Below are 12,552 nucleotides of genomic sequence, written 5' to 3' on the forward strand. Positions count from 1 at the left end.
ATTTAAGTAAAAGATGAGAGGTATTTAGCTACCCATTTAGTGAGTGCTTTCCACATACAAAGATCATACAAACATGATCTCATTTAATCCTATAAACAATCCTATGAAATGGGTACTGTTATTCCCATTTACACCTAAGGAAACTGACAGTCAAAAAGGTTAAGTGATAGAGTTAGGAAAAGAACCTGGGTCTTTTTCATTCAAAAGTCTGTGCTTTTTAACAATTATGATAAACAACCTTTCCAACTATTCTATTTCTCAACCTACCCATTTCATACAAACCTGACTTAGCTTCTAACATGATCAACATAAGCTTATTTCACAAAGGGGTAAAAAACAGTCTTAACTTCCCTTCAAATTGCACAATAATTTTATTTTGATCCCTTTTTTGGACCCAAAGACTCGCCTTTGCCATCACCACCTGAATCTTTAGTCTTTGCCTCAAAATTTTTTCCCTTAAATAGATGCTGAGAACATGATTGGTCATTTTAATGGAGAAGGGTAAAAGCATATTCTAATTCATAGCTTTGTTCTCTGGAAAGGAAATACTATTCAGCCAAATATTTAGCTGAACAAACAGGTCAAATATCAAGGAGGAGGGGACAAATGATTAGATGGCTGGACAGTATATAGAGCAATAAACTAAATGTCACAGCCAGAGTCACATCACATCAAGCCTATAACATCTGGGGCAATATTCCTTCCCAGTTTCCTCTTCTGTGAAACAGATAACAAATACACTCACTTCACAGGATCATTGTACAGATCGAATCAGTGAATACATCTAAAGCAATTTAAAAAACACTCTTAGAACACACACAGCCATCAGTAAGCACTGAATATGGCACTGAGATTTATTTCTCAGCTGTATTATTCTTATAGGTGAGGTACAGACTTCCAAAAAGCTAATGAAAGCTACAGATCTCTGAACCCCTAATTATGACCAAGAGTTAAAATCCAGGTCTAAGTGGAGAAAAACAAAAAAGAAAGTTGGTGAAGGTTCCAAATGATGCTAAGACCCAAGAGTTCAGAAATGAAGAGTGGTCCAAGCAGGTGGTAAACATGATGCAGTTACAGAATGAGGAACCAACAAATAACAGGAGCAAGCAATTCATACTGCAATGGACAAAGGAGACAATTTCATTAAATTTTGCAAATGTAAAATACATTTGTATTCCACTTGTTGCTAACTGTAACTATGTTCAACAAAAAAGTAAAGTGTACATGGGCTTCAAAGTCATCGAGTGATATCAGAAAAGGCGGTGATAAAACACTGAAGTACCAGAGGAACAAAGGCAGAATGATTTGGAGAAGTCTCCGTAATCCGAACGGGAGGCTGCAGACATTTGTTCTCCCTCCTCCGATCTCCCCTAGCTTGAGGAGTTCCCACCCTTGCTAAAGTGTCAAATGCAACTGGTCACTGTCGCCACTGCCCAACCTTTCCCACCTGCTAAGGAATCCACATCACTCAGAACTCCTTCTGAAAATGAGGAACAAAAGACCGTAGAGGAGGATAGTTTGAAGGAAGGAAGCTAATACTCAGTAGCTATAATTCTGCAAGCACAGTGTCATTTACATCTGACTTCAGTTCGCGGGTTAAGACTTGGAGGCAGGTAATGGAAAGAAAGGAATCAGGGGCCGGGAAAGAAAAGCGACTAATAGGCGTGAGGGAGGTTAGGAGAGTTCGAGGACTGGAGAGTGCATGGGATCAGAAAGAGGTCGCCAGCTAGGGCAGGAGGTACCGAAGGTTAGAGAGGGTTACTGGAGGTGGGAGAGGATGAGCAGGAACACAAAATGCTGGCGGGAGGCAAGCCCTAAACCAGACCATCCACCTTAACCGCTTACCTTGCTACGCCCCCCGGAGGCGGCGCGCTGCTGCGAGCTGGGGGCCGGAAAAGACTGGGAAGGGACGTTTAGCATCGTGGACCCCTGGCACAGGCCCTGCCCGGGGTCCACCGCCGGAGGGCGTCGTTCGACAGGACAGCACCTCAGTTCCACCTCCCCCTCCGGCTCCGAGGCCGGGGAGAGGCCAAGCCCCCGGCTCACTTCCGGGGTCGCCCAGGGTGAGGCGCGCCGTGACGCAGCACGTTGAGTCCGCGGAGGGCGGGGCCAACCGGCGGGACGGAGAGACGACGTCGGGAGAAGAGGCGGAACCAGGGGAAAGGACGCATGCTCCGTAAATTCTGCGCCCTGAACTTCAGCACCGCAAGGAGTTGACAGCTATTCCGCGAAAAGATTAGAGAGAGAGAAGCTGTTCCTTAGCCTTGGTGCTGACCGAATCTGAGAATAAATTCTTGTACAGTCCTGTTAACCCACAAGTGTCTGTATTACCATTACACAACTAAAAATATGGAATAAAATAATACTATTAGATAAGTTTGATTTCTCTGACACTCTCAAGACACCAGGCTGTACGGGAAAGAGAAACTTTAAAAGCCATAGTGTCAAATGCAAACAGCCACTTCTGTAGGGTGAAGAGAAAACTTCATCATTCAGAACCCTCACTAATGTCTTACATTATGAGTCAAAGTCTTTTTCTGCTCCATTCATCTGCTCGTAAGTTCTTCCTCCTCATCTAACTTCCTATTTTCCCTGAAAGATACAGGAAATTGTATACTGATGCAGCCCACCATCAACTGCGGTAATTAAGAGTACTTTAGTATCTCAAAGCCTCATTTTCCTATCTGCATAGTTAATTTGTTTTAGAAAGAAATATATGTCATATATAAACTACAGAGTCCACTGCCTGGTTAATGGCAGGCATGCAATAAATGGCAGTGGTTCTTCATACTATTCCAACATATCAATAAGAAGCACAAATACTGTGCAGGTAAACAGTTTCTAATGCTCAAGGTCCGACTCGGGACCTGATGAGTTTTTCTTTAGGGAATGTACACATCCTGAGAATAGAAGGCAGTGAAGGGAGAAAGTTTTCAGCAGAAATGTAGTTCTAAGTAACTCTTCCCCAGTCTCATTCCATTACTAACTTTTCCTGAGTCTGAAACATGGTTTGAACTTGCCCTATTTCAATTGCCTTTTCCTTAAAGTGTCTGTAAATTAATGTCTGTTGTATCTTTTCAATTAGAAGGAAAAGTGTGGGTATACAAGTAGACGTTCAAGTAAAAGGCATTTCTTAGATAGGTAACCATCAATGATTTTCACCTATGTGCACTATCATTCTAGAATACTATAGGAAAATTTTTATTTGCTATTGAAATGCTTATTGTGAAAAAATGTATTTCAGCTGAAAGAATTTCACTACCATAATTTACTATGTTACCTTTACCTTGCAAAGTGCTCCTGTTTTCTCTCCCATTAGAAGATGCAGTTTTCTATAAATCTACTTTAAAGAACTAATCATTGAGAATTTCTTATTCCACTTCCCATAAGAAAATGTTTACATGAGAACATTTTCAGGAACAGAGAACCAGAGCAAAGGAAGGTGATATTGTTGAAGGTTTCACATCTGAGAAATTTCTTAGCTCCGCCTTGGACAGAAAGTGGAAAAAATACTATCAAATTCTGGCCTCGTGGCTGCCCCTTTCTAAACCCAATTTAAATCATACCCATTTAGACATTTTGTTTTAATTTTAGAGATTCCTTAATGTACTTCCATAAATACTGACCACCCATGCTATTTTACTACTGGACTTACAGACAGCAGAAGAGTATTAAAGAGAGAGCTACTTAACTCATCATTCATTAAAAATGTCTAAAATTTAATAGCCCTAATAATGATTCCCATCCTCAATTATAAACAATGATTTAAAGTGCTTCTCACCATCTTCTAGCAAAGACATAATAACAAGGTGTATAGTAACATAAAGTAATTTTCTTCCCTATCTAATAATATTCATCTGTAACTACACTATCCAATGGAAATATATAGGAAATAAAGATGTTGCAAGATTCAGTTTGAAAATATTGTCATTCTATGCAAAGTTGTAAGTAAATATTTGTAAAATTATAACTAAAGATAAAGTTGTAATTTGATTAAAGAATTAAAATTATTTTTTGTAAGCTCCAAATTTTTATGGTACAATCAAGACACTTGTAAATGGTACCTATTTTTAAATTCCAGCATTGACTAGTAGTGTACGGATAAACAAGGCCCAACTACCATAGTAATTACAAAATATTCATTTTATTAATAATTTATATACAAATAAATAAGTTTGAAGAATTATGATACATCTGCACACTAAATTTAAATCCTAAAAGCTTTTAATGTCATCAAAAATAACTAATCAGATTAATTTTCACAGATCAGTTGCTCAATTTCATCTTCACTATCAGAATCTTCATAAAATGAAATTGTGGCTTGAATTGGAAAATTTTTCAGAAGAGCTTCTGCTTCTTGATATAAGTAATCATAACACTTTGATTTTGGCCAAAATAGTCTGAAAAAAGCAGACAAAATAATACACTTTATCTTCTTCATATTTAGAATACTTATACTCATTAAATGTGCAAATTCCAAGAGCGCCATGTATCTAACAATTGATTTATGCATTTAGACACTGCCTTAAGGTATAGTTTTAAAATGGTACTATTACAGCTTTCAAGGAATCTACTTGCCAAAGTATCAATAATTGGTCAATTATTTTAAATCTTTATCCAAGCTGTAAGATAATTATTTAGCTTACTTGAGTTGTCACACAATAAATATATTTATTCTTTAAAAACTAAACACAAGGCTTGTCTTCCAATTTCCAAATTTCATAGGGAGAAAATGAGTCCTACCACTACAGTAAAAATTCTGATGATAGCCAACTTCATTAAAACATCAAAATATCATGCCCTTACATGAAGGCAGAAATCACCTAATATCTTGCTTAAAATTCACACATTTAACTCTGAGTTGCAGATGTAGCCAATATAGGTTTAGGAAAGTACAACAAGCAACATTTAAAAAAGTTTATCTATGTGGTCACAGCCTGAGGTTCAGAAAGGCACCTCTGAGCCCAACCCTGAGGCTGTCTCCCTTCCCTCTCCCCACCCAGCTTAATTTGGGGACACCATATTGAGATATGGAGAATGACACTGGTTTCATAAAAATAATTCACATGTACACATGTTTACCTCAGAATTTCAAATTTCTGAAAAATATTGAACTTGCCATCTGGTCTTCTATTTTTTTCATCCGAGGAGAAGAAAGGGGATAAGGCTGAATCCCCAACTACAGTGTAGTCACTTCCATGTAAATAGCCCCATGTACAGAGAGATGGGACATTATCTTCAGCAGGCTTCATTTTCAAAGGCAATGTAAGTTATAATTTTTAGCAAAGTGGTAAAAAATAGTTTATAATTTTGTTGTGAAAATTATTAACCATCAATAATTCAGTCAATCAGTAAATTATCTAAGTGCTTTCTTGTGCTAGACGTAATTCATAATTCAAAGATGAATAACCATGGTCCCTACCCTCAAGAAGTTGACAGTTGAGCAAAAAGAATCAGAAACATACAATACTACTCAAGACATAAATTAAGAAGAGTGAAGTCACCTAAAAGAAGTAAAAACACAATGCTACAGTAATCAAGAAAAGGAAAGAATTGCTGATATATAAAACAACTGACTTTTTAATGTGTTACTGGAACTGCCCAATCCAAAGAATGTTGTTTAATTGTTATCATATTCTCCCCAGAATTCCTCACTGACTATTTTTCTTCCAGGGACTCGGTCTGCTCCTGAATTTGCCCTGTTCTGAGTGATTCTGCTCTGTCTCCTTTGTGGACCTTCTTTCTCTGAATACAGGTTAGAGGTTGGCCTTCCCCCGTAGTTTTATCACAAGCAGTCATCTCTCTGATTCCACAGGATGACCTGACCCATTGCCATGATTTCCCCAAGTGTTCATTTATCAAAGCTCCCAAGTCTGCATTTCTGCTTTATAACCTGATGATGAGCCCCTGATTTACATGTGGAGTTCTCTGATGATCATTGCTACTTGGATGCCCCACAGGCACATCAAATACCATAAATGGAAAATTGGACTCCTTATCTTGCTCCCACATCTGTTTTAGCCCTAATTTCCAATCTGTTAGTACAGCATTCAACCTGCATCAGTCATAAACTTGGAGACCATTCTGTCTTTTTACCTCTACTTCACCTATCACATCCCATATGTTAATAAGCCTAATCTATTTTGTCACCTACATATTTCCCAAATTTTCCCAGTTCCATCCCCACTTCCAATGCCATAAAATGCCCTTTATCATTCTGGCCTGAACCATTGCAATAACTTCCAATTTCACTTTTGGTGTTCTAACTATAACTATATATCATTTCCTTAGTGATTTTTCTGAAACATAAATCTGACCACAGCACTCTTTGGTTAAAATTCTTTGAGTAATTCCCAATACTACCTACAGGATGAGGACAAAACTCTGTACCAAGGTATACAAGATCCCGGCTCTGGCTTCCCTGCTGGAATGATGTCCACAGCTCCACACACCGGAATTCCAGCAACTTGATCCTCCCAGAGGATCCATGCTGTTCCATGACCCTGGTCTTTCTTTCCCTGTGCTATTTTTCTGTCCCCCCCCCCCATTTGGCCAACTTCAAGACCACAGCCTGTAATACACAATTTCCTGGCCCTCACTCCCTCCAACAGGCACTTCATGCTCTGGAGTCTAAAAGTGACCAAATTAAACTCTATTACAACACTTCCCACAGGGCTGGGATTATTTTTTTTCTGTGTCCTTCACCAGTGCTAGCTCATGGTAAGAAATTAATCAAATTGCTCTTTGGAAACACACACACACATTTTACAAACATCAGCTCTTCACCTAACAGCTCTCTCAAGCAGGCAAACTGTTATGTTATCCTTTGCCGAGATAAAAGCTACCAAGAATCCTAAGGAAAGACTGACTTCCTTGACTAGAACAGGAAACTCGCTCCTCACTGATATGCCAAACAACTTGTGTTCATTTGTATAATCCTTAGTAACTTCAGAATTTTCATCACCTTTCCATTTTCTCTTACATGGCAAGCTCAATTTGCTCTAAAATTGCACCTGTGAACACCTTCTTCCTTCTGGTTTGCAAAGGAATAATAAGTGAAATCAATTTCATCCGGACTTCCTGGCATTAAAAAAAAAAAACAGAACTGTTTTGCAGGCACAAGATGTCAACGTTCAACTTTTACTGTATCATCCACTTTCCCTCTTTTTACTATATTCCTTAAGCTTTTACTGGGTATGCACTAATTAAGAATTTTTCTAGGTAAGAGCTTGAGCTCCTACATTTTTCAATTCGATGAATAAAGGACCTCTGGGACTGGGAAGATAAAGTAACCTTGAAGATAGATTTTCTAACGCAAAAACTGTAGGACCCGCTGCTGAACTAGGCTGCGTTAAGTTCCCAGGGGCTGGAGAAGCAAGAGACCTTCGGTTTGGCCTGTCACTCACCTGACTGGGTGCCTGTATCGGGAAAGCTTTCCAGAGGCTTCGGTCATTCCAGGGCCATTGGGCATCTGGGGGTATAAGGAGATGAATTACAGTTAACACGCACCTTTTCCTAAAAACTGGAAACGCGCGAGACCCAGGGTTCCTCGCGCCTGCCGTGAATGTGACCCTAGTGTTCACAGCCTCGCTCTGGGTCCGATCCTCGTGTCGCAATTGTTCTGGAGAGCACACTCGCCTCTTCAGCACCGACAGGGCCACCCGCAGGAAGACCGACCGGCGTGATCTTAAGCAAAGGGCAGGCCGGGCGCGCGTCTCCCTCGGGCCCGGGGTTCCCAGTTCAGGTGAATGACCTGCGTCGCCCGGAGGAGCGGCTGGCCACACGCGGCTCACTCACCCTCTCCTCTGCTTGGTTAGGGGCCTCCTCCTGCTCGCCTCGGGAATCAACCCAAGGTCTCCAGAAGCCTGCGGACCTGCGGGGTGGGGAGCAAAGGCGCACAGACGAGACGTGAGCCCAGACTCTGCAGAACCAACCGCAGCCGAGTGTGGGCCCGAGGGAGTTTGGGGCGGGGGTGGAGGGTGGAGAGCTGAGAGGAGGAGCTGGGGAAGCGCGGGCGAGAGGAATGGTGTAGGGGAGGTGCAGGGCGGTGCTGAAAGGCTGTACCCGGAGTCTGCGCCAGTGAGCCGCATCGGGCAGTCCGGGGCTCCGAGCAGCGTGCGGTCGCCGCGCGCGCACTCGCCGGCTCCGCTCTCCGAGCGCTCTGCGGTCTCCATGGCGCTACGAGGCTCGGCAGACTGCCGCAGATTACTCGCCGGCAAACCTACCCGTTCCACAAACCTGGCCCGAGCCCTGAGTTTATAAAGCCTCAGCAGCCTGTCGCACAGGGATATGTTCGCTTCCTCTCCGCCCTTCTCTGCCCTGCTAGCCGCGTAAACAAAAAGGCAGCGCGTGAAGGCGCAACGGACTGAACCCGAGTGTGAACGCGTGCAGCTCCCAAATGGCCCTGGAAGGGGTTTCTCGAGCAAGTGTTAATCGACCTTCACACTTGGCTTCGGGGGAAAAAAACAACATTCGCCCGAGCAGCCAATTTCCAAGAGAAGAGGTTAGGAGGGGATAAAATTAAGCGATTCTACACGTTTTGTGTATTTCTGCAAAAAGACCAAGTGGCTGGTAATTGCTTGACTCCCCCAAGTCTCAGGGCTTCTTGGCCTATGGGAAATGAAACTGGTTCTGCTCCCCATATTGTAAAAGATGGGCTGCTGAAAAAAATTAAAAGGAATGGCCTTAATTCCTCTTTCTGGCACAGTACGAGATGGGTGAATGAATGCATTCCTTACGAAAGGAACATAGGTTATTCTTTTAAATGCATTAACCGGCTAGGTTCATATATTTGCCTGTCATTATTTGAAGGTAATAAAAGAACTTAGAAGAGATGAACTGTAAAACCTTGAATGTTCCAGCCCGGAGGGCCAGAGACTAGAGTCATGTGATTTATTACCTTCTCATAATGTAACGTGATTTCCCCCAACATCTCATTAGTCCCCTGAAGATAAGTCTTGAGTTTCATTTATGCAATTCTGTCACTAGCTGGCATTTTGTCGCTCAATGGTAATTAGAAAATTATTTGGGGTGGGTGCGTAGTATGTGTAGAATGATAATGAACCCTTGGAGAGCATGACAAGTTAGTCAGCTTCCCTGCCCAGCTTCTCGTTTAAATTAACGTGTTCACATCTTTCATTCCAATATTGCACATGTCCAGTTCTCATAAATTATATTAATTGTGCTCTATGTATTTTGAGGTTTTATAAATTTCAGAGTGTATTTTATGTTTCTATTGAGTTCCAAAAACTTTGAATTATTAAAACTTCCTGCTGAAATAAACTTGTTATTAAAAAAGAAAATTACCCCTCGCTTATTACGGAGGTCCATTAAACATGGTAAAAAAAAGTATTATGCTTAAAAAGAAAGATGATGTATAAATGCCATATTTTTTTCAAAATGTTTTCAATAATAGTGCTGACTTCTTCTTAAAAGTTGTAGATTAAAAAAAAAAAACAAAACAAAACAAAAAACTTGAGCCCTGGCTGGCATAGCTCAATGGATTAAGCATGGGCCTGTGAACCAAAGGATCGTGGTTTGATTCCCAGTCAAGGCACATGCCTGGGTTGCAGGCCAGTTCCAAGCAGGGGACGCATGAGAGGCAACCATACATTGATATTTCTCTCCCTCTCTCCTTCCCTTCCCCTCTAAAGATAAATAAATAAAAATCTTTAAAAATTTAAAAAACTTGAATGTAAGCTATAGTGTTTCTGCCACTCATTCAGTTACTGCATAGGAAAATATTGAATTAATACCTAAGGGTCTATAAGGACAGCCGATCAGGAATGTGAGACTGGTTTGCTTCATATAATAAAATCAGTAACTATGGGTACTTAATGTGTGGCTCAGTGCCCTAGAGCAGTGACTTTCGACCCTTTTCATCTCATGGCACATATCAAGTAGTTACTAAAACTCTGCAGCACACCACAAATATATTTTTTTGCTGATCGGACAAAAATAGGTATAACTTTGATTCATTCACACAGGACAGCCATTGGTGTGTTGGCTGTTGTCATTTTTTAATTTGACAGTCCAAGGGGAAAGAGGTCAGTGCCCCTGAGTAAATTGTCAGGTACTGCAGGTTTTAAAAATTCTTCTGGCACATCAATGTGCCTCTTGCAGCCACCAATGTGCCAAGGCACACTGTCCTAGAATTATTGTTAGGCAAAATAATATAACACTTATAGATTGCTTGCTGCGGTGCCTAACTTACGATAAGTCCTCAGCAAATTTTAAACTAGGGGGAGTAGGAGGGGGAGGAGGGTGGACTGGAGATATCTTCAATAGTGTCACATACACATATACACACACACATGCACACACATGCCTTTAACAGATCTTGAGCTTTCTGACCAAATGGCCTATCATGCCAGTCTATAAACATTTTTGAGGTACCTATAACATACTAAGTACTGTGCTTTCCAGAAGAATGGAAAGCACATTTTACTCAGAGAAGTGGCATGAGGGAAGAAATAGATATGTCTGTTTGGGACAACTATGAAAAACTTCTTAGAGCAAATGAGACCTAAATTGCAATTTCTACAAGAATCGGTCAGGAAATAGTGTAGTGTATGTGAGGGGTGGGGAGAGAGAAATGGGAGGAGAAAGAACAGTGCTTCCAGGGTTGGGTACTGCTAGAGCAGGGCTGTGATGAAGAGATAGAAAGGATGGGCTATTAAGAGCCTAGTAGTCCACAACAGAGCATTTCGGCTTTATTCTGGAAGTGCCAGGAGAGTGGAATGGTCAACGTTTGCATTTGAAATTTACTCTGGAAGCCATATGGAAGGTGGATTTAGGGAAGGCTGATAACAGACACGAGAAGATCATTCACAAAATCACTGCAATAGTTGAGGCAACACACAATGAGGAGATGTATATTAAGGATATACATGAAAGAATGAATTTGAGGGGTACTTAAGAAATACGATCTACAGAACTAGACAGATCACAAAATGTGGATGGACGTGAAAGCAGAGGCCAGACATGCTCCTGGGTTTTCTAGCCTGGTTAAGTGGGTAGAGATGCTGACGGCTCAGAGACAAACAAAACTGGGATACAGGAGAAGAGGCAGGCCAGATGTTTTAATGCTATTTTATCTGTTAATAAGGTACAGGGAAAAATTGATGAATTTGGTTTGGGATCTTAAATCAGGTTGGGCTGGGCTCTATGGCAACTCCAAAATCTAGTAGGCTTAACTAACTTAATAGAGGTTCATTTCTCATCCGGGTTGTACGCCCGTTTTGGGGTGGTGGGGGATCTGCTTCCCATCACCTTCACAGAAGGGTACAAGCTGATGGAGCCTCTTTCCTCTGCAGTGTTGCCACTTATCATAACAGGAGGAAGGGAGTAAAATGATGTGTGTGCCAGTTTTAGAGGTTTCTGCCTAAAAGTGACACACATCACCTCCAATATGTTTCACTGGCCCACTGAAGTCATATGGCACACCTAATTTCAAAGTAGCAAGTATACAATTCCATGAGGGATCCAGAAAGAGGAGAAACAGAAATAAGCAGCATTATAAGAGAGAGTACCATAATCTGCCCTTCTGTATACCTAATATTCAGTTAACTTTCCATCTTGCATGTAAAATACAGTCCCTGCATGGAAAGGAACCCAGAAGTGATCTAATTGATTTTGGAAGGCTTAGTAAAACACAGGTGGAGAAGATACCCAGGGGACCAGCAGAGATAAGATCTGGAGTTCCGTAGATAGTTTAGGGCTAAGGATTTACACGTGGGCATCATCATAGAAGGGGTGGTGACCAAAACCATAGGAATTGATTAGTTTTCCCAGAGAAATTTTGTAGCTTGAAAACAGGACCAGTGATAGAGCTTTGAAGAGCAATACTTGATTGTAAACTGAGAGGGCATGCGATTAGTTAATTAATGAATTAAATAGGATCTCACAGAAAAGGAATGGTGAGGGTGGTATAGGGTGCATTTGTGGAGCAGATGGGGTGGGAATATGGGATGAAAGAACCCCAACAAGGAAGGAAAGGTCCAAGACATTAGGTTCTACCAATGGGGTCAAACGAAATAAGGATTCATGAAACTTGAATTTGGTAGTTAAGGGGTTTAAGCAAGTTCAAGCTAATATCTTGAGTGTATGGGGACAGAAACTTTTATACAGCACGTTGAGCTGTAGTGGTGAAGAACAAAGATGACGAGAGAGACCACCCTTTGGAAGGAAAAAAGAGAAGGGGAATGCTGGCTCAGTAGAGGGTTTGGGTTCTAGGGCACAAGAGAGGAGAGGGTGATGCTCAGAGGAGACGGAGGATAGAGGCTTCTGGAGGAAGGGGACTGGATTATGGCTATGGTCCCCTGGGAGGCAGGGAGAAGTGAAATGAATAGCCCTGAGGAAGACTCATGTGTCAGGAGGATGCGTCAGTGATATATAAATGATGCACATATAAAAGATATATAAATGATGTAATCCGTGTCTGGGAACACCGGAGAAACAAGTTTACTTAAAGTGACTGGATCTGGTGTGGAGAAGGAGAGATGTAATATGATAATAGGACATAAGTCTGAGAAAACATCAATGGTCTTAAAA

General features: G+C 41.3%; 2 protein-coding genes across 3 annotated transcripts in view; both read right to left on the reverse strand.

Moving 5' to 3' along the window:
• Positions 1-2,061, reverse strand: part of CYB5R4 (cytochrome b5 reductase 4) — an 86,046-nt gene extending 83,985 nt beyond the window's left edge. For both annotated transcript variants that reach the window (XM_037039293.1, XM_037039292.1), the window contains exon 1: positions 1,846-2,061. In XM_037039293.1, coding sequence (XP_036895188.1) covers positions 1,846-1,920 — 75 coding nt within the window. In that variant the 5' untranslated portion in view covers positions 1,921-2,061. The remainder of the gene's footprint in view (positions 1-1,845) is intronic.
• Positions 2,062-4,198: 2,137 nt separating this feature from the next.
• Positions 4,199-8,638, reverse strand: RIPPLY2 (ripply transcriptional repressor 2). The gene is made up of 4 exons (XM_037039295.1): positions 8,065-8,638; positions 7,798-7,873; positions 7,407-7,471; positions 4,199-4,400 (listed from the first exon to the last, which is right to left on the reverse strand). Exons 1-4 carry the CDS (start codon positions 8,172-8,174, stop codon positions 4,253-4,255), a joined length of 399 nt encoding a protein of 132 aa, XP_036895190.1. The 5' UTR covers positions 8,175-8,638; the 3' UTR covers positions 4,199-4,252.
• Between the last annotated feature and the right edge of the window lie 3,914 nt (positions 8,639-12,552).

Source organism: Sturnira hondurensis, unplaced genomic scaffold, assembly GCF_014824575.4.
Source record: "Sturnira hondurensis isolate 20B ecotype Veracruz unplaced genomic scaffold, ASM1482457v3 Scaffold0025370, whole genome shotgun sequence".
Classification (NCBI taxonomy): domain Eukaryota; kingdom Metazoa; phylum Chordata; class Mammalia; order Chiroptera; family Phyllostomidae; genus Sturnira; species Sturnira hondurensis.

Coding starts and splice junctions, on each gene's coding strand:
- RIPPLY2 (XM_037039295.1), bottom strand. CDS start 8,174: ATGGAGACCGCAGAGCGCTCGGAGAGCGGAGCCGGCGAGTGCGCGCGC. Junction 7,874..8,064: donor CTCACTGGCGCAGACTCCGG/GTACAGCCTTTC, acceptor CCCACCCCGCAG/GTCCGCAGGCTTCTGGAGAC. Junction 7,472..7,797: donor CTAACCAAGCAGAGGAGAGG/GTGAGTGAGCCG, acceptor TTATACCCCCAG/ATGCCCAATGGCCCTGGAAT.